Here is a 12,089-nt window from a genome sequence, read left to right as displayed (position 1 = left end):
CTTGCGGTGTGTTGCTATGGTAAGACTTCCCTTTGAAACAGGAAATGACAGAGCTGTAAGAAAGAGGGCTGGCAGGCGGCGTAGCTGTAGAGGGAAGCAGTTTGGAGCGGCGTCCTCGGTGTGGACACGGTCGACCCTTACCCCGATGTGGCCATGTCCCAGAAAATGAACACTCTGGCTGTGCCGGCGGGTCAGATGGTAAGTCTGGATCGGGCCTGCTGGTGGTTTTTCTCCTGCTCAGAGATGCAGCTTCGCTGATTGGTTCGGTTTGATGGGTGTGCGCGCATATGTTCAGAGTCGCTTCATTGCAGGTTTACGCGTTTAATCGTCTATTTCAGCAATACAGACGAGATTCGATGAGCGTTTGCGATCAAGAAGGTGATGAATTTTAGCTTTGTGGTGTTGAGTTGAGAAGATTGTGGCACAGGGAGGAAAGTGAGAGGTTCGCAGATATTGCTGCCGTTTCATCACCTGTGTTTTCTGCTTGTTTAACAAGTCTTGGCCTGCTTTACCATCTACAATCAGTCAGAGGGGGCTTTGCTTTTAAAAATCGGTGTGTTTGATTTTGAGGACAAAGTCGCCTCCAGACTCCAGAGCTGAATCAAAGCAGCTGTGGAGTGGTCTATGGACGTCTTCGGGGGCAAAGATGATTCGTAATTGGAAGTCACTGGTTCACTAAGTCAGGGTGAACTGAGAAGAGGCGTAGATTGGATGTCTGATGTGTATTAGTAAATATAATGCTAAAAATTCAGCAGAAATTACTGTTAGGTGAAAGGAATAGTTAATCTAAACATTGAAATATGCTGATAGCGTACTGACCCTCAGGCCGTCCAAGATTTAGACGAGTTTGTTTCTTCATGGATGCCCTGCAGTGAATGGGTGCCGTCAGAGTGAGAGTCCAAACAGCTGATTAAAAACATGGCAATGATCCACGCCGCTCCAGTCTATCAGTTAAAGTGTTGTAAAGCAAAAACAACAAACACATCCATTAAGAGATTTTAAAGCTGTTTTTTAACCAGTTCATAATCCACACCAACACGTTCTCCAGTCTCCATGGTTTTAAATTCTGTGTGAACTACGTCTGTAAGGGTAATAACTGGCTTTAGATGAAATTATATAACATAATATATTACATAATTCTCCCTTGAAGTGCGGTAAGAACAATCCATTTGGGCATGAGATTTCAATTCTTTTGGCAACGTTATAGTTTGTAGCTACTACAGTTAGCAATAAAAAAACGCTGGGTGTCTTTATTTAGCTGAATTGACAAATTGTGCGTTTTAAGAAGCAAAGCGAATGCCTGATGAGCTGCTGAGAAAAATAAGCATTTCGCAATCAGTTTAGCACATTGTTTCCATGGCAATGAAACTTTCTGTCACAGACGTGTGTTTGCCCAGTGGGTCAGTCGAAAGCCACCCTCACTAAAATGCTGTTTGATGAGTCGTGTCATGTCTCCTAATGAACTTTTTCTAACATCAAACACACCCATTTCCTGTGCGCGTACCGCTCAGAAACATGCAGCTGGTAAAATGTGATTTCCTGTAATGCATTAATTCATGACTATGATACAGGCCTCCGTTGATTTCATGGTAGACTGATTGTGTTTGTTTGCTCTTGCAGACCCAGGCGGTTTCTGATGGGGGTGAGTGTGTTATTTCTTCACGCTTACTCTTCTTGTCGGTCTTGTGATCCGATCACAAGCGGGTCACCCAGTGCATCGTGTCAAACGCTTCAACCACTTTGTCTTACTCATCTCTAGCTGTCATTTCCACACAGAGCTCAACTTCAAGTTGTCCGGTCGTGGCAGCAGCTCCAGCCTATCGGAGAGCTCGAGCAGGTCAGGTGGTCCTCAAGGTGGTGACGGTCCAGCCAGTCGCGTGGTCAGCTGGGCGGTGTGTTTCGAACGCCTGCTTGAAGACCATGTCGGTGTGCGATACTTCACCGTAAGTTTTAATGAGGACTTTGATGGAGCAAACCTGCTAAGTACGAAGTAGCGCTGACATTAGTAACATTTATTATTTATTTATTTGGTGGTACGGGGTGAAATCAGTTAGTTTAAGGATTTTTTCCCATGTACTAAGATGATATGGAGTGACCACTGATATTTATAGAATTTTATGTCAGTATATTTTATCATGTCGTAAAGATCTCATTGATTTATATTAAGAATTCCCTCTTAATTTGATCATATAAATACCAGCATCTGCTCCAAATTTCATGTTTTTGCTCAGTTTGGGCCTCTGAATGAAACTGAGCTGTTTTTTTTCTTTTTGTGAGCATTTTGAGATTTATATAATTGTTAGGGATTGTGAGTTAAACAACCTCTTGCTTGTGCAAATTATAGAAATGCTGTTACTTTATTAAGAGAGATGGCTGTTGATGGCATTAGCATTAGACATTAGCCTAATAAAGTATGACTTCTCTTCGCATTGAAGCAGTTGATCAGGATTTGAGGGTATTAAAACTAGTTTGTGTCAGCATGTAGCAAGTTGATGCACAAATGTTACTGGTCACGATAACAAGGAAGCATTCATTCGTAAAAAACACATAATTTACACCTAGAGCTTTGTGAATTAAATGTGTGAATCACTGAAGTGTTTCGATTCTCTGTCTTTCGGCCCGACTCCTGTCTCACAGGAGTTTCTCAAATCAGAGGTCAGTGCTGAGAATATCCTGTTCTACCAAGCCTGTGAAAAGTTCAAGAAAATCCCTCCCACCAGACTGGAAGAGGTATGCAAAATACTTCAAGATGAAGATGATTAACGCAAATGAAGATCTAATTTAAAAATAAGGTTTTAAAAAGAAATGATTTAAACCCATTTAAACTGTTTAAATTAAAATTTTTAATTTCTAAAGATAAGTTAATCCTTAAAATTAGCAAGAAATGTTTTTATATATATTAAGTAAAACCAAATGTGCAGAAACTGGATTTGTTATATTGATATTTAATATGTGAATATGAAGTTGTGTAAAATTCATCTTAATTTTTTTTTTTTAATATATTTTCTTCTAGTACACTATAGTGTATCGTGGGCAGAACAGTCCTCCTTAAGCTATTTGGGGTTTAATGCCATTTCTTTTTGTCATCTTAGTAGCCCTCTTTAAAAACCCTTAGATTGCCATAAAAACATATATTCATATAAACATATATATTCACTAGAAATGCCATTTTTGGACATTTATGTGTGTTTGTCACCTGCATCTGCGCTTTGTTTCTTCTGAATCTAACTAAAAATCAAGGCAGTTATCACTCTAAAACTCTCACATGTCCCCCATCAGCTGAAGAAAGAGGCACGTTCCATCTACAACAATTTTCTTTCTGAAAGCTCTCTGCATGCGGTTAATATCGACGATACGGCCCAGATGGAAGAGAGCTCATTAGAGACGCCTACACCCGACATGTTCAATAAAGCACAGGGACAGGTACGAGATATGGGTGGGAGGTATGATTAAAAAATCACATGCCAATACTGTCATGTAAAAATACTCATCATGCAATATCACAAATAATATTTTTACTGGGAAGTTAATGAGCCAAAGGGATTGCATATGTAGAAACTATGCTGTAATGCATCTTTTGGATAAAATGATGACGAGTTTTTATCGTAATTTTGCGATTTGGAGCAGAAGATCAAAATGTAAACCAAAAGATCAGATGGCACTGAGTTCTGACTACAAATACCCCAAGAAAGTCATTCATTTATTGAAATCGTGGTTTATTCTTTTCCCCTGCTGTAGATCTTCAAGCTGATGAAAATGGACAGCTACACGAGGTTTGTCCGCTCTCCGTTGTACCAGAACTGCATGCTGTCTTGTGTGGAGGGTCGTCCTCTTCCCAACATTGGAACCCCGGAGCCCAGGAGCAAAGTGTCCAAAAAGAGTGCAACTCCGCCTAGTAACAGAAAGGTAACGCATTTAAAACCTATTCAAGGCATAGGGAGACATTACTTTGAAATCCAAAATTAAAAATTTTTTTAAAGTTGGTCGTTTTAAAATTCCTGTGCCACACAAACTATCGTCCTCCTAACCCTAGTCATATCAAGTCGGACTGTTGACTAAAGGCAGAAGGTTTGCCATTTATTCTGGTCGAGATCTGACAGGATGTTAACACGTGAAGTGACCAGAAAAACTGAAACAAGGTCACACTGGTTCAGCCTGATCAAATGTAACAGATTATCATAATTCTGAAAGTCTCACCGAGACTGCATTTATTTGAAAATGCAATGAAAACTGTAAGATTTTGAAATATTTTTACAATTTTAAAGTAACTATTACAACAATTTACCTTAAATGTAACAATTTAAAGTCAAGTTTTCTATGGAATACATTGTAAAAAAATGTATTTCTCAGATTTGTTTTTTTAATATTCAGCATTATTACTCTAGTCTTCAGTGTCACATGATCCATCAGAAATCATTGTGATATGCTGATCTGCTGCTCAAGAATGGTTTCTTATCAATGTTGAAGACCGCTGTCTGTTTTACATAACTTGCCAGCAAGATAGTGGTGTTTGAAATGAATCGCACAAATGTGTAATGTCTAAAGCCATTACATTGGTTGGAAATACTCAAATGAAATGGTCGTCAGGAGTGAGCTATTGCTAACTAGTATAAACTTGATCATCATGTACTACGGGAGGCGTTAATCACATTTGGATCTATATGCCAGTTAATCTACATGGAACAGATGGTTTGACTAAACCACAAACACAAGCTAAAAAATGCTGAATTAGTCTTTATTTGTGCTGACTAATTCTCTACTGAATAGAAAGTTTTTGCATGCTTAATATGGTTGGCAGTTTTGGTTACCTTCGAATAACTAGTCAGTAGTTTTGCTCCGCTTGGTTGTTGCTTCATAAAGTCTAAATTGCAAAATTACCTGTATTGCAATAACTGTATTGCCTTTTTTTTAATACATCTTTACTTGAGTTACCAGTAGAAATACTCTATTCTGACACTGTTTGTTGTATGTGTAGTGTTAATGCTGTTAATATGGGCTCTAAAAATATATCTGCGCAGCATACAGTGCAAGTGTAAGCGGTGTAAAATAGCCTAATTGTGTGAGAAAGTGTCGTCGCTCCACTGTGGGAATATGATGCTGTGTCAATGAGCTACGAGTCTGTGAACCACAGCGAAAGCGTCCTTATGCATGCATAACTCTGTGTTTTGAAACAGAGCGTTGAGTTGAAAGTGCCCTCATTCGACAGCAAGACCAACAGGAAGAAGAGGTTAGAGAAGAGAGGCTCGTGGGGAGGTAACGTTTGACTCAGCGCTTCTTTATCTGTGTGGCATCTTTGTGGATGTGTCTGCAGTGCATGCCACAGTCTCAAAAAGTCCCTCTCATTAACATTCATGTCTCATGTGGCTAATGGTATGAAGATGCCCATAATTAAAGACTCATGCGATGCATTGCAAACGGTCGTAGTTTATATACGAAGGTCATTTTCTATTGATTTTAACACTTTATTTAAAGTGCATGTCAGTGGAAATGCCCATTGCTGTGATTGGTCGATATATTTGCATATGAAAGTATCATTACTGTATTTTTTTTTTTTTTTTTTTTTGTACCAGTTTTGATTATATCTTTGTATTTTGATCTGCCCGTGTTGCTTCAATGCAGCGGTGCAACCTTTATAGCCGAACATGGCTATGTCTACTAAGTAAATGATAAAACTCCTCAATGCGACATAATTACTGCACAAATACTTTAATTATAACTAACATACTGCAGTGAAAACTTACAGTGTAAATTACAGCAGAGCCTTGATTATAAGTCTCGGCAAAAATGCAGAAATCAAATTGCTGATAGACTCTCGCTGCTCTAGAAATGATAAAGCTAGTTATCTTTCATCACTTGCTGTATTTAAAAATAATTTCAATATACACGTTGCGCCAGTCACAGCTCTTGGCGCTTGTGAAATAGTTTTTTTTATCGAGCTGAATTTATAAAGTCGGCAAAGTTTTTGCACAAAAAGGTCTTTTTAGGGGAAATTGCGAATCGTCTTGATTTTAACAAATCCAGAAATTTCACAAAGGGTTGAAAAATAATAATTCATGTTTTAAAGGGGTCTTGAGGTCTGAGACTTTCTGTGCTTTTTAAAATAGAAATAGGCTAACAGTATTTCTGTTTCTCAGCCGACCAGTCGTATCAGCATGTGACGGTGTCTCGTAACGATTCTCAGATCTCAGTGAAGTCTAACAGCAGTCTGGAGTTGGTCTCTGGATTCGGGCGAGCTGAGGTATCGACATCAATCAAAACAAAGCTAATAGCCATCACAGCCTAACAAATGCTTTTGATTTGTTAGGTGCCCTTGTGGGGAAAAAAGTACTTTGGCATACACGAGTATTTTATATGGAAATATTTAGCATTTAATTATTGCATGTAATTGTAAGTTAAATGGATCTCTGATCTCTACTGGAAGCTGCATAATAGCTCGGAGTGGACAAAAGCTTGCAAGCGAATTAATAGGCACGAACAAAGCTTCAAAACTAGTTTTTCATTAGAGCGGTTGCAGGAAAACGTTATAATGAAAAAGCTTTTAATGGTTTTCCATTCTTTGTCAGAACGGACGCTGCAATGTGGCAATCTCTGATCCAGAGGCTTTGAGTTCTGGTTCTCCATCAGCAGATAAGTACTGCTGCGTCTATCTGCCGGATGGGACCGCCAGCCTGGCCCCTGCCAGACCCGGCGTGAGCCTCAGAGACATGCTGAGCAGCCTGTGTGAGAAGAGAGGCTTCCCTCTGAAAGACGTCATCATCTGTTTACACGGCAACAATAAGGTCAGTCCGGTAAACTATCTGCCTTCAGTCATTTATCTAACCAGCTAATATCTTAAGCATTATGAATCTACAAGAGCTTTAACATTGGCAAGCGTCGTCAAGTTGCATTTTATTTATGCAACGATTAAAACGATCTGTATAGTATGAAAGCAGCTTCCCAGTATTCAGCTTTAAATCATCCGTGATTATTCAGTCAGTTCATTGTTTTAGTTTATATTCTTTTTCTGCATTATGTCTGTTGTACACCATATCCATTTTTATTTTCTGAGAATTGGGTTTGAAGGGGCATTACAGCATCCAGTTTATGACATTATGACATTATGTAAATTAACCCTGCTGTGATTGGCTAGCTGCTTTGCATGTAAAATGAGCTGAAACATCTAAATAAGTTTACTAAACAGAGAAGACAAATTATTGAATGAAGTCATTCATTTTTATTCTATTTATGTACAAGAACTATTGTCATTGCTTCATAACATTGTGGTTGAACCACTGATGGCAGTTGGACTATCCTGAGGATGTCTTTCATACTTTTCTGGACCTTGACCGTGTTCATTACTTGGCAAGTTGTTTTCGGAGGACAAATTAAGAATTGGACAGTTAACAAGTTTAATTATAATAGTCTATTACACGTGTCTTCTACGCTTTTTAATGCACCAGACTTGGAGTACATTACTGGTTATTTTACGGTCGTATTTGTGAGGCCAATGAATGTGTTTGCTTGTCAACAGCCTCTTTCTCTGGATCAGGACAGCTCTGTGTTTGGAGACCAGCAGCTCACTTTGGAGCTCAAAATTACATTTGCGTGAGTCATACATATTATGTGCACAAATCATAGATAATCTCATGAACACAAGTGTTAAAAAACCCCCCCACTAAAATAATAACTTAAGTAACAACTCTCAATAAATTGGCTAATATTTGTTTTGATTATAATAGCATCAGCTAATAACAATAACCAACGAGTGTTTCTTTATTTATTATATATATATATATATATATATATATATATATATATATATATATATATATATATATATATTATTATTATTTTTTTAATGGTTCTAGTTTTATCTAGCTATGTTGACATGTTTGTTTGTGTGCAGGCTGGACATTGTGTTTGCAGGAAGAACGATAGGAATCATCACAAAGTCCAGCAAGAATTTGGGCAATGCCCTTTCCACTGTCCTACAGAAACACCAGCTTCGACCTCAGGAGGTGCAGGTTACTCTGGTGCGTAAACGCTTATCCCACGCCTCAAAAACCGATGAGACACGGTCAACAACGGGAGTTTTGTGGACATACCGAGCATATGAGCATTTTTTTCCCTCCTCATTCCAGAGTGGCTCCAGTGAACCTCTAAACATGAACACAAATGTGTTTCGTCTAGCCAGCAAAATAGTGCGCTTGGACAAAGTTAAAGGTGTGTTATCAGTTTTTAAATTGATTACTTTTTTTTTTTTTTTTTTTTTTTTTTTTTTTTTGGAGATCAATTCTAAATTAGGCACAATTTTTATCTAGATCTACAAAACAAATTTTAGTAATGTAATTGTACTTAAAAAGAAATAAATAAAATAAACTTTTACAAACTTTAAAACATTTTTGTAGTCTGAAATAAATTGTGCCTAATTTTGAAAACCTCTACGAAACTAAAATTAAAGTGTAAAATATATAAATAAATAAAACACAAACTGTGTTAAATGCATAAACTTAAAGGCTATATTTTTGACATCTATCAAGCAAAAACAATGAACTATTTCTTTTCTTTTCCACTTCTAGTATCTTCCGGTAGGATTTAAATCAATGTCTCTGAGTTTAGTTATGCAAACCGCTCGTGATATTCTCTCTTTCTCTCTCGTGTCACTTTGTGTTAGGCTTATTGTACTTTGCCGTCACAGTATTTTTGCTCCACACAAATGAAATCTCTACCTCAGGGGTCGTGGCAGGCTTTAAAGCAGCGTTTTAAAGCTCATTTTCTCTCTGTAGCTCTTCAGACGGAGCGGAGAGAGGGCTGGAGGGACCACCACATTATACCAGACCTTAAAAATAGGATTATGGGGGAGGTGTTAACTGACATGAGATCCAGCTTCTCTCTTTCCAGTGATCTCATTTCCTCACTCATCAGACTGTTTAATGATGTGCATCTCTGCGTTTTTAGCTGGTTTGGAGACTCAAGCCACTTCACCGTCACCCAAAGCGAATCCCAAACCCAGAAAAAAACAAGACATGGACGGTAATGCAAAAGTCTCACATGACGGTGTATATTAACATGCCAGTTGCACAACCTTCATTTGAATGTCAAAGCCAGGAAATGCACATTATGTGTGATCTCCTGTGCAAACTACTTTCGAAATTAAAAAATAGACTGCCTTTTTATATGCGACAAGAGCGCACTGCATAGAATGCTGTATACCACAATGCAGTGCTCCAAATTTGTCCATCTGTTGTGTGGATTTAATCAATTTCATTTTATTTTTGCATACATTTTAATTATTGTATTGTTTTTTTTTTACATGCATTTTTGTACTTTTTTATTTTTAAATGATTTAATTTGTCTTATTTTAAGACATTAGGCATGTTGCCTGCTAAGACCTAAGACCTAGCTTGTATTCTATTATGGATATGACCCTGTTTGGCTGACGTATCCTAACTGGCGGACTGGTTTCTTTCAGGTCTTGTTGAGCTTCTGTCTCGTGCCCAGTGCAGTCGTGTGGATGACCAGCGTGGTTTACTCACCAAAGAGCAGCTGGAATTACCGCAGTTCCTGCAGCTGCCAGCAGGGAACAAAGAGGAGACTTCCTGCGACCAGACACAGGGAGAGGATTGCGCTCTTTGACCTGACAACCGTTTAAGCACTATTCAAGCAACTTAAGACTCGGTTCAGTTAGCTGTATGGCAGACTGGAGGAGAGGAACTCTGATGAGGTTGTGTGTGTGTGTGTGTGTGAGAGAAAGTGAGTTGAGGTTTCTTAATTTTAAGAGTGATTGTGTAAGGTGTACATGTTGTATATTACAGACTGTTTAGAGCTCTTAGAAACGCTGCCTGTCAAATAATGCAAAATTATGGGAAATTGCTTTAAAAAAAAAAAAACCCAACCAACTACATTTGCCAGCTAAAACTATTGTATTTATTTTCATATCAGATTGTATTGTGTGCTCTTATTTATCAGAACATATTTGGTATGGGAACACATTAGTATGACTTTATAGCGAGCGTTTTGTTGTGCACAGCCAGTTTTATTCTGATTAAAAAAGGTTTGGCGTGAGCTGTTGTGGGAAACTGCACTTCGTTGTGTGTGATTTAAGGCACTTTTTCATGTGGTGGCACAATCTGATATGAAATTAGATGAGCTCGGCCATGTTTAGTTTTTAAAAATTAATTTATTTAATATTTCCTAAATTAAACGTAGTTCCCACTTCATCCCAAAACTGTATGGCTTTGTTTTTCAATTTAATTGTGTTATTTGGTTAGAACTGCTCTTTTGTATAAAATGAAAGCATATGTTGGACAACATGTAGTTTAAATGTACCATTTATTTATTTTCAAAAAAAATCTGAATTGAGATATTAACTCAATTCTGATACTCGCTATTCTGGTTTATTAAGTCACTATCATTCAAGTAATTCGCTTCAAAACGTCTCCTTTCCTCCTACAAAAACGTATACAGGTTTAGAACAGCGTGAGGGTGAGTAAAAGATCAATTCATTTCCTTTAAATACAGTATCTGTATTTTTATTAATTTCTCTCATGCGTATATATCCCTTCCTCTCTGATATGGTGGTCTGAAATACAGCTGATCAGGGCAGCATTACTGTATTGCCGTTAACTAAAAGTATTACGAAATATTTTTGATAATGAAAATATTTTGACGACAAAAAAAGTAATATTAGATGAAACGGACAACTTGCACTAGTTAAACTGAAAGTATAAAGCTGAAGAGTAAAAATAAACTATAAAAATAGCCTGTGTGTGCATGTTTTTGAGGACACGAACTTGTATAATGAAATGGGTATTACAAGGAGAAGGTGAATTATTAGGATACACTTTTCAAAATGCTTAAAATTGAGTAGTTTTTTTAAATTTTTTTTAAATGGCTGTAGTTTCCTATAAGGGTTAGGATGAGGTGTAGGACAATAGCACATACAGTTTGTACAGTATTAAAGCCTCACATTTAAAAGATCGTCTTTTAGTGTACTGTACCCAACATTATTAAACGGCCTTATGAGGCAAACTAACAGTTTAATGATAGACTGCAACAAAATAGAATGAGCCATAACTAAATTCCTTCACTATAATACTAATATCTCTCTAGAAATAACATCAAAAAGTATAGAAATATGTTTACTGGGCACCAACTCAACTTTCAGAAACCGTCTTTATTTTTTAGCTCAACTGTTACGGAAGGGAAACAACGCCAGTGATAGACACAGAGTGGTAAAATAATAATTATTTAGTACTCCTTTGAATTATAACAAAAAACGATACCTTTTAAAATGGCAAAAAAGCAGGTTTTTAGGATCAGAAATTCCTTGGCGATGTCTGAATGTAAAGGTAAAGGTTTCAGTCAAGGAACAAAAGTAGACTGTGTTCAAACATGTTCAAAACGGGTCTCAGGAAGTCTATTGAAAGTAGACTCCGTCGTGCCAGGTGAGGCTCGCGCGGTACAAGACTATTTATTGAGAATTAACATAACTGCACAAAAACATACTGCGGTAAGAAACGGCAATAACAAAAGCAAAGCGATACCGTTGCAGATTTGACAATGATTTTTTGCAAGAGTTCAAACGCCGTCTTCAAATTTCGATTAGTAGAAGTTAAAGCAGAATTTGAAGTTTGGCTTGTTTTGATGCCTTTCGGACTCGTGGTTTATGGCTCAACAGAGAGCTGTTTTGTGAGCGATCATCCCTTTTTATTTACCTTTAATGTGAAATAACTATGAACGAACATGCTTGTGTAATTTGTCCTTGCTTCAACAAAAGAGCATAATATAAACGTTTGTCTCCGCTGACAGCTATGAGGACCACTACTTCTGTGACTGGATATATGATTATATATGATTTTCTGTGTGAGCTTCAGTATGAAACTGACATCATGTGTTTATAATGCTAATAGCCAATCCATCCTTTCTGTGGGGTTTATTTATTTATTTAGAATTCTTTTTAATTGTTGATTCAGGCACCGTTTATGCACCAGAACCGTTTTAAATTGGCACCGGTTTTGAAAAACCCAAGCAATACCCAACCCTACTATCTACACATCTGTTTGTGTGTGTGTGTGTGTATATATATATATATATATATATATATATAT

General features: G+C 37.4%; 1 protein-coding gene across 1 annotated transcript; it reads left to right on the top strand.

The window, feature by feature from the left end:
• Position 1: 1 nt before the first annotated feature.
• rgs14a (regulator of G protein signaling 14a) lies at positions 2–10,518 on the top strand. The gene is given in 15 exon segments (XM_043258009.1): positions 2–136; positions 139–198; positions 1,621–1,642; positions 1,777–1,943; positions 2,638–2,730; positions 3,280–3,423; positions 3,739–3,906; positions 5,175–5,253; positions 6,135–6,238; positions 6,564–6,779; positions 7,511–7,584; positions 7,886–8,012; positions 8,121–8,202; positions 8,938–9,012; positions 9,452–10,518. Coding segments are annotated over 15 exon segments (1,695 nt in total). The 5' UTR covers positions 2–16; the 3' UTR covers positions 9,616–10,518.
• Positions 10,519–12,089: the final 1,571 nt, after the last annotated feature.

Source organism: Puntigrus tetrazona, chromosome 14, assembly GCF_018831695.1.
Source record: "Puntigrus tetrazona isolate hp1 chromosome 14, ASM1883169v1, whole genome shotgun sequence".
Classification (NCBI taxonomy): domain Eukaryota; kingdom Metazoa; phylum Chordata; class Actinopteri; order Cypriniformes; family Cyprinidae; genus Puntigrus; species Puntigrus tetrazona.
Note: the sequence above shows the minus strand (reverse complement) of the source record. Positions and strands in the feature narration are given on the sequence as shown.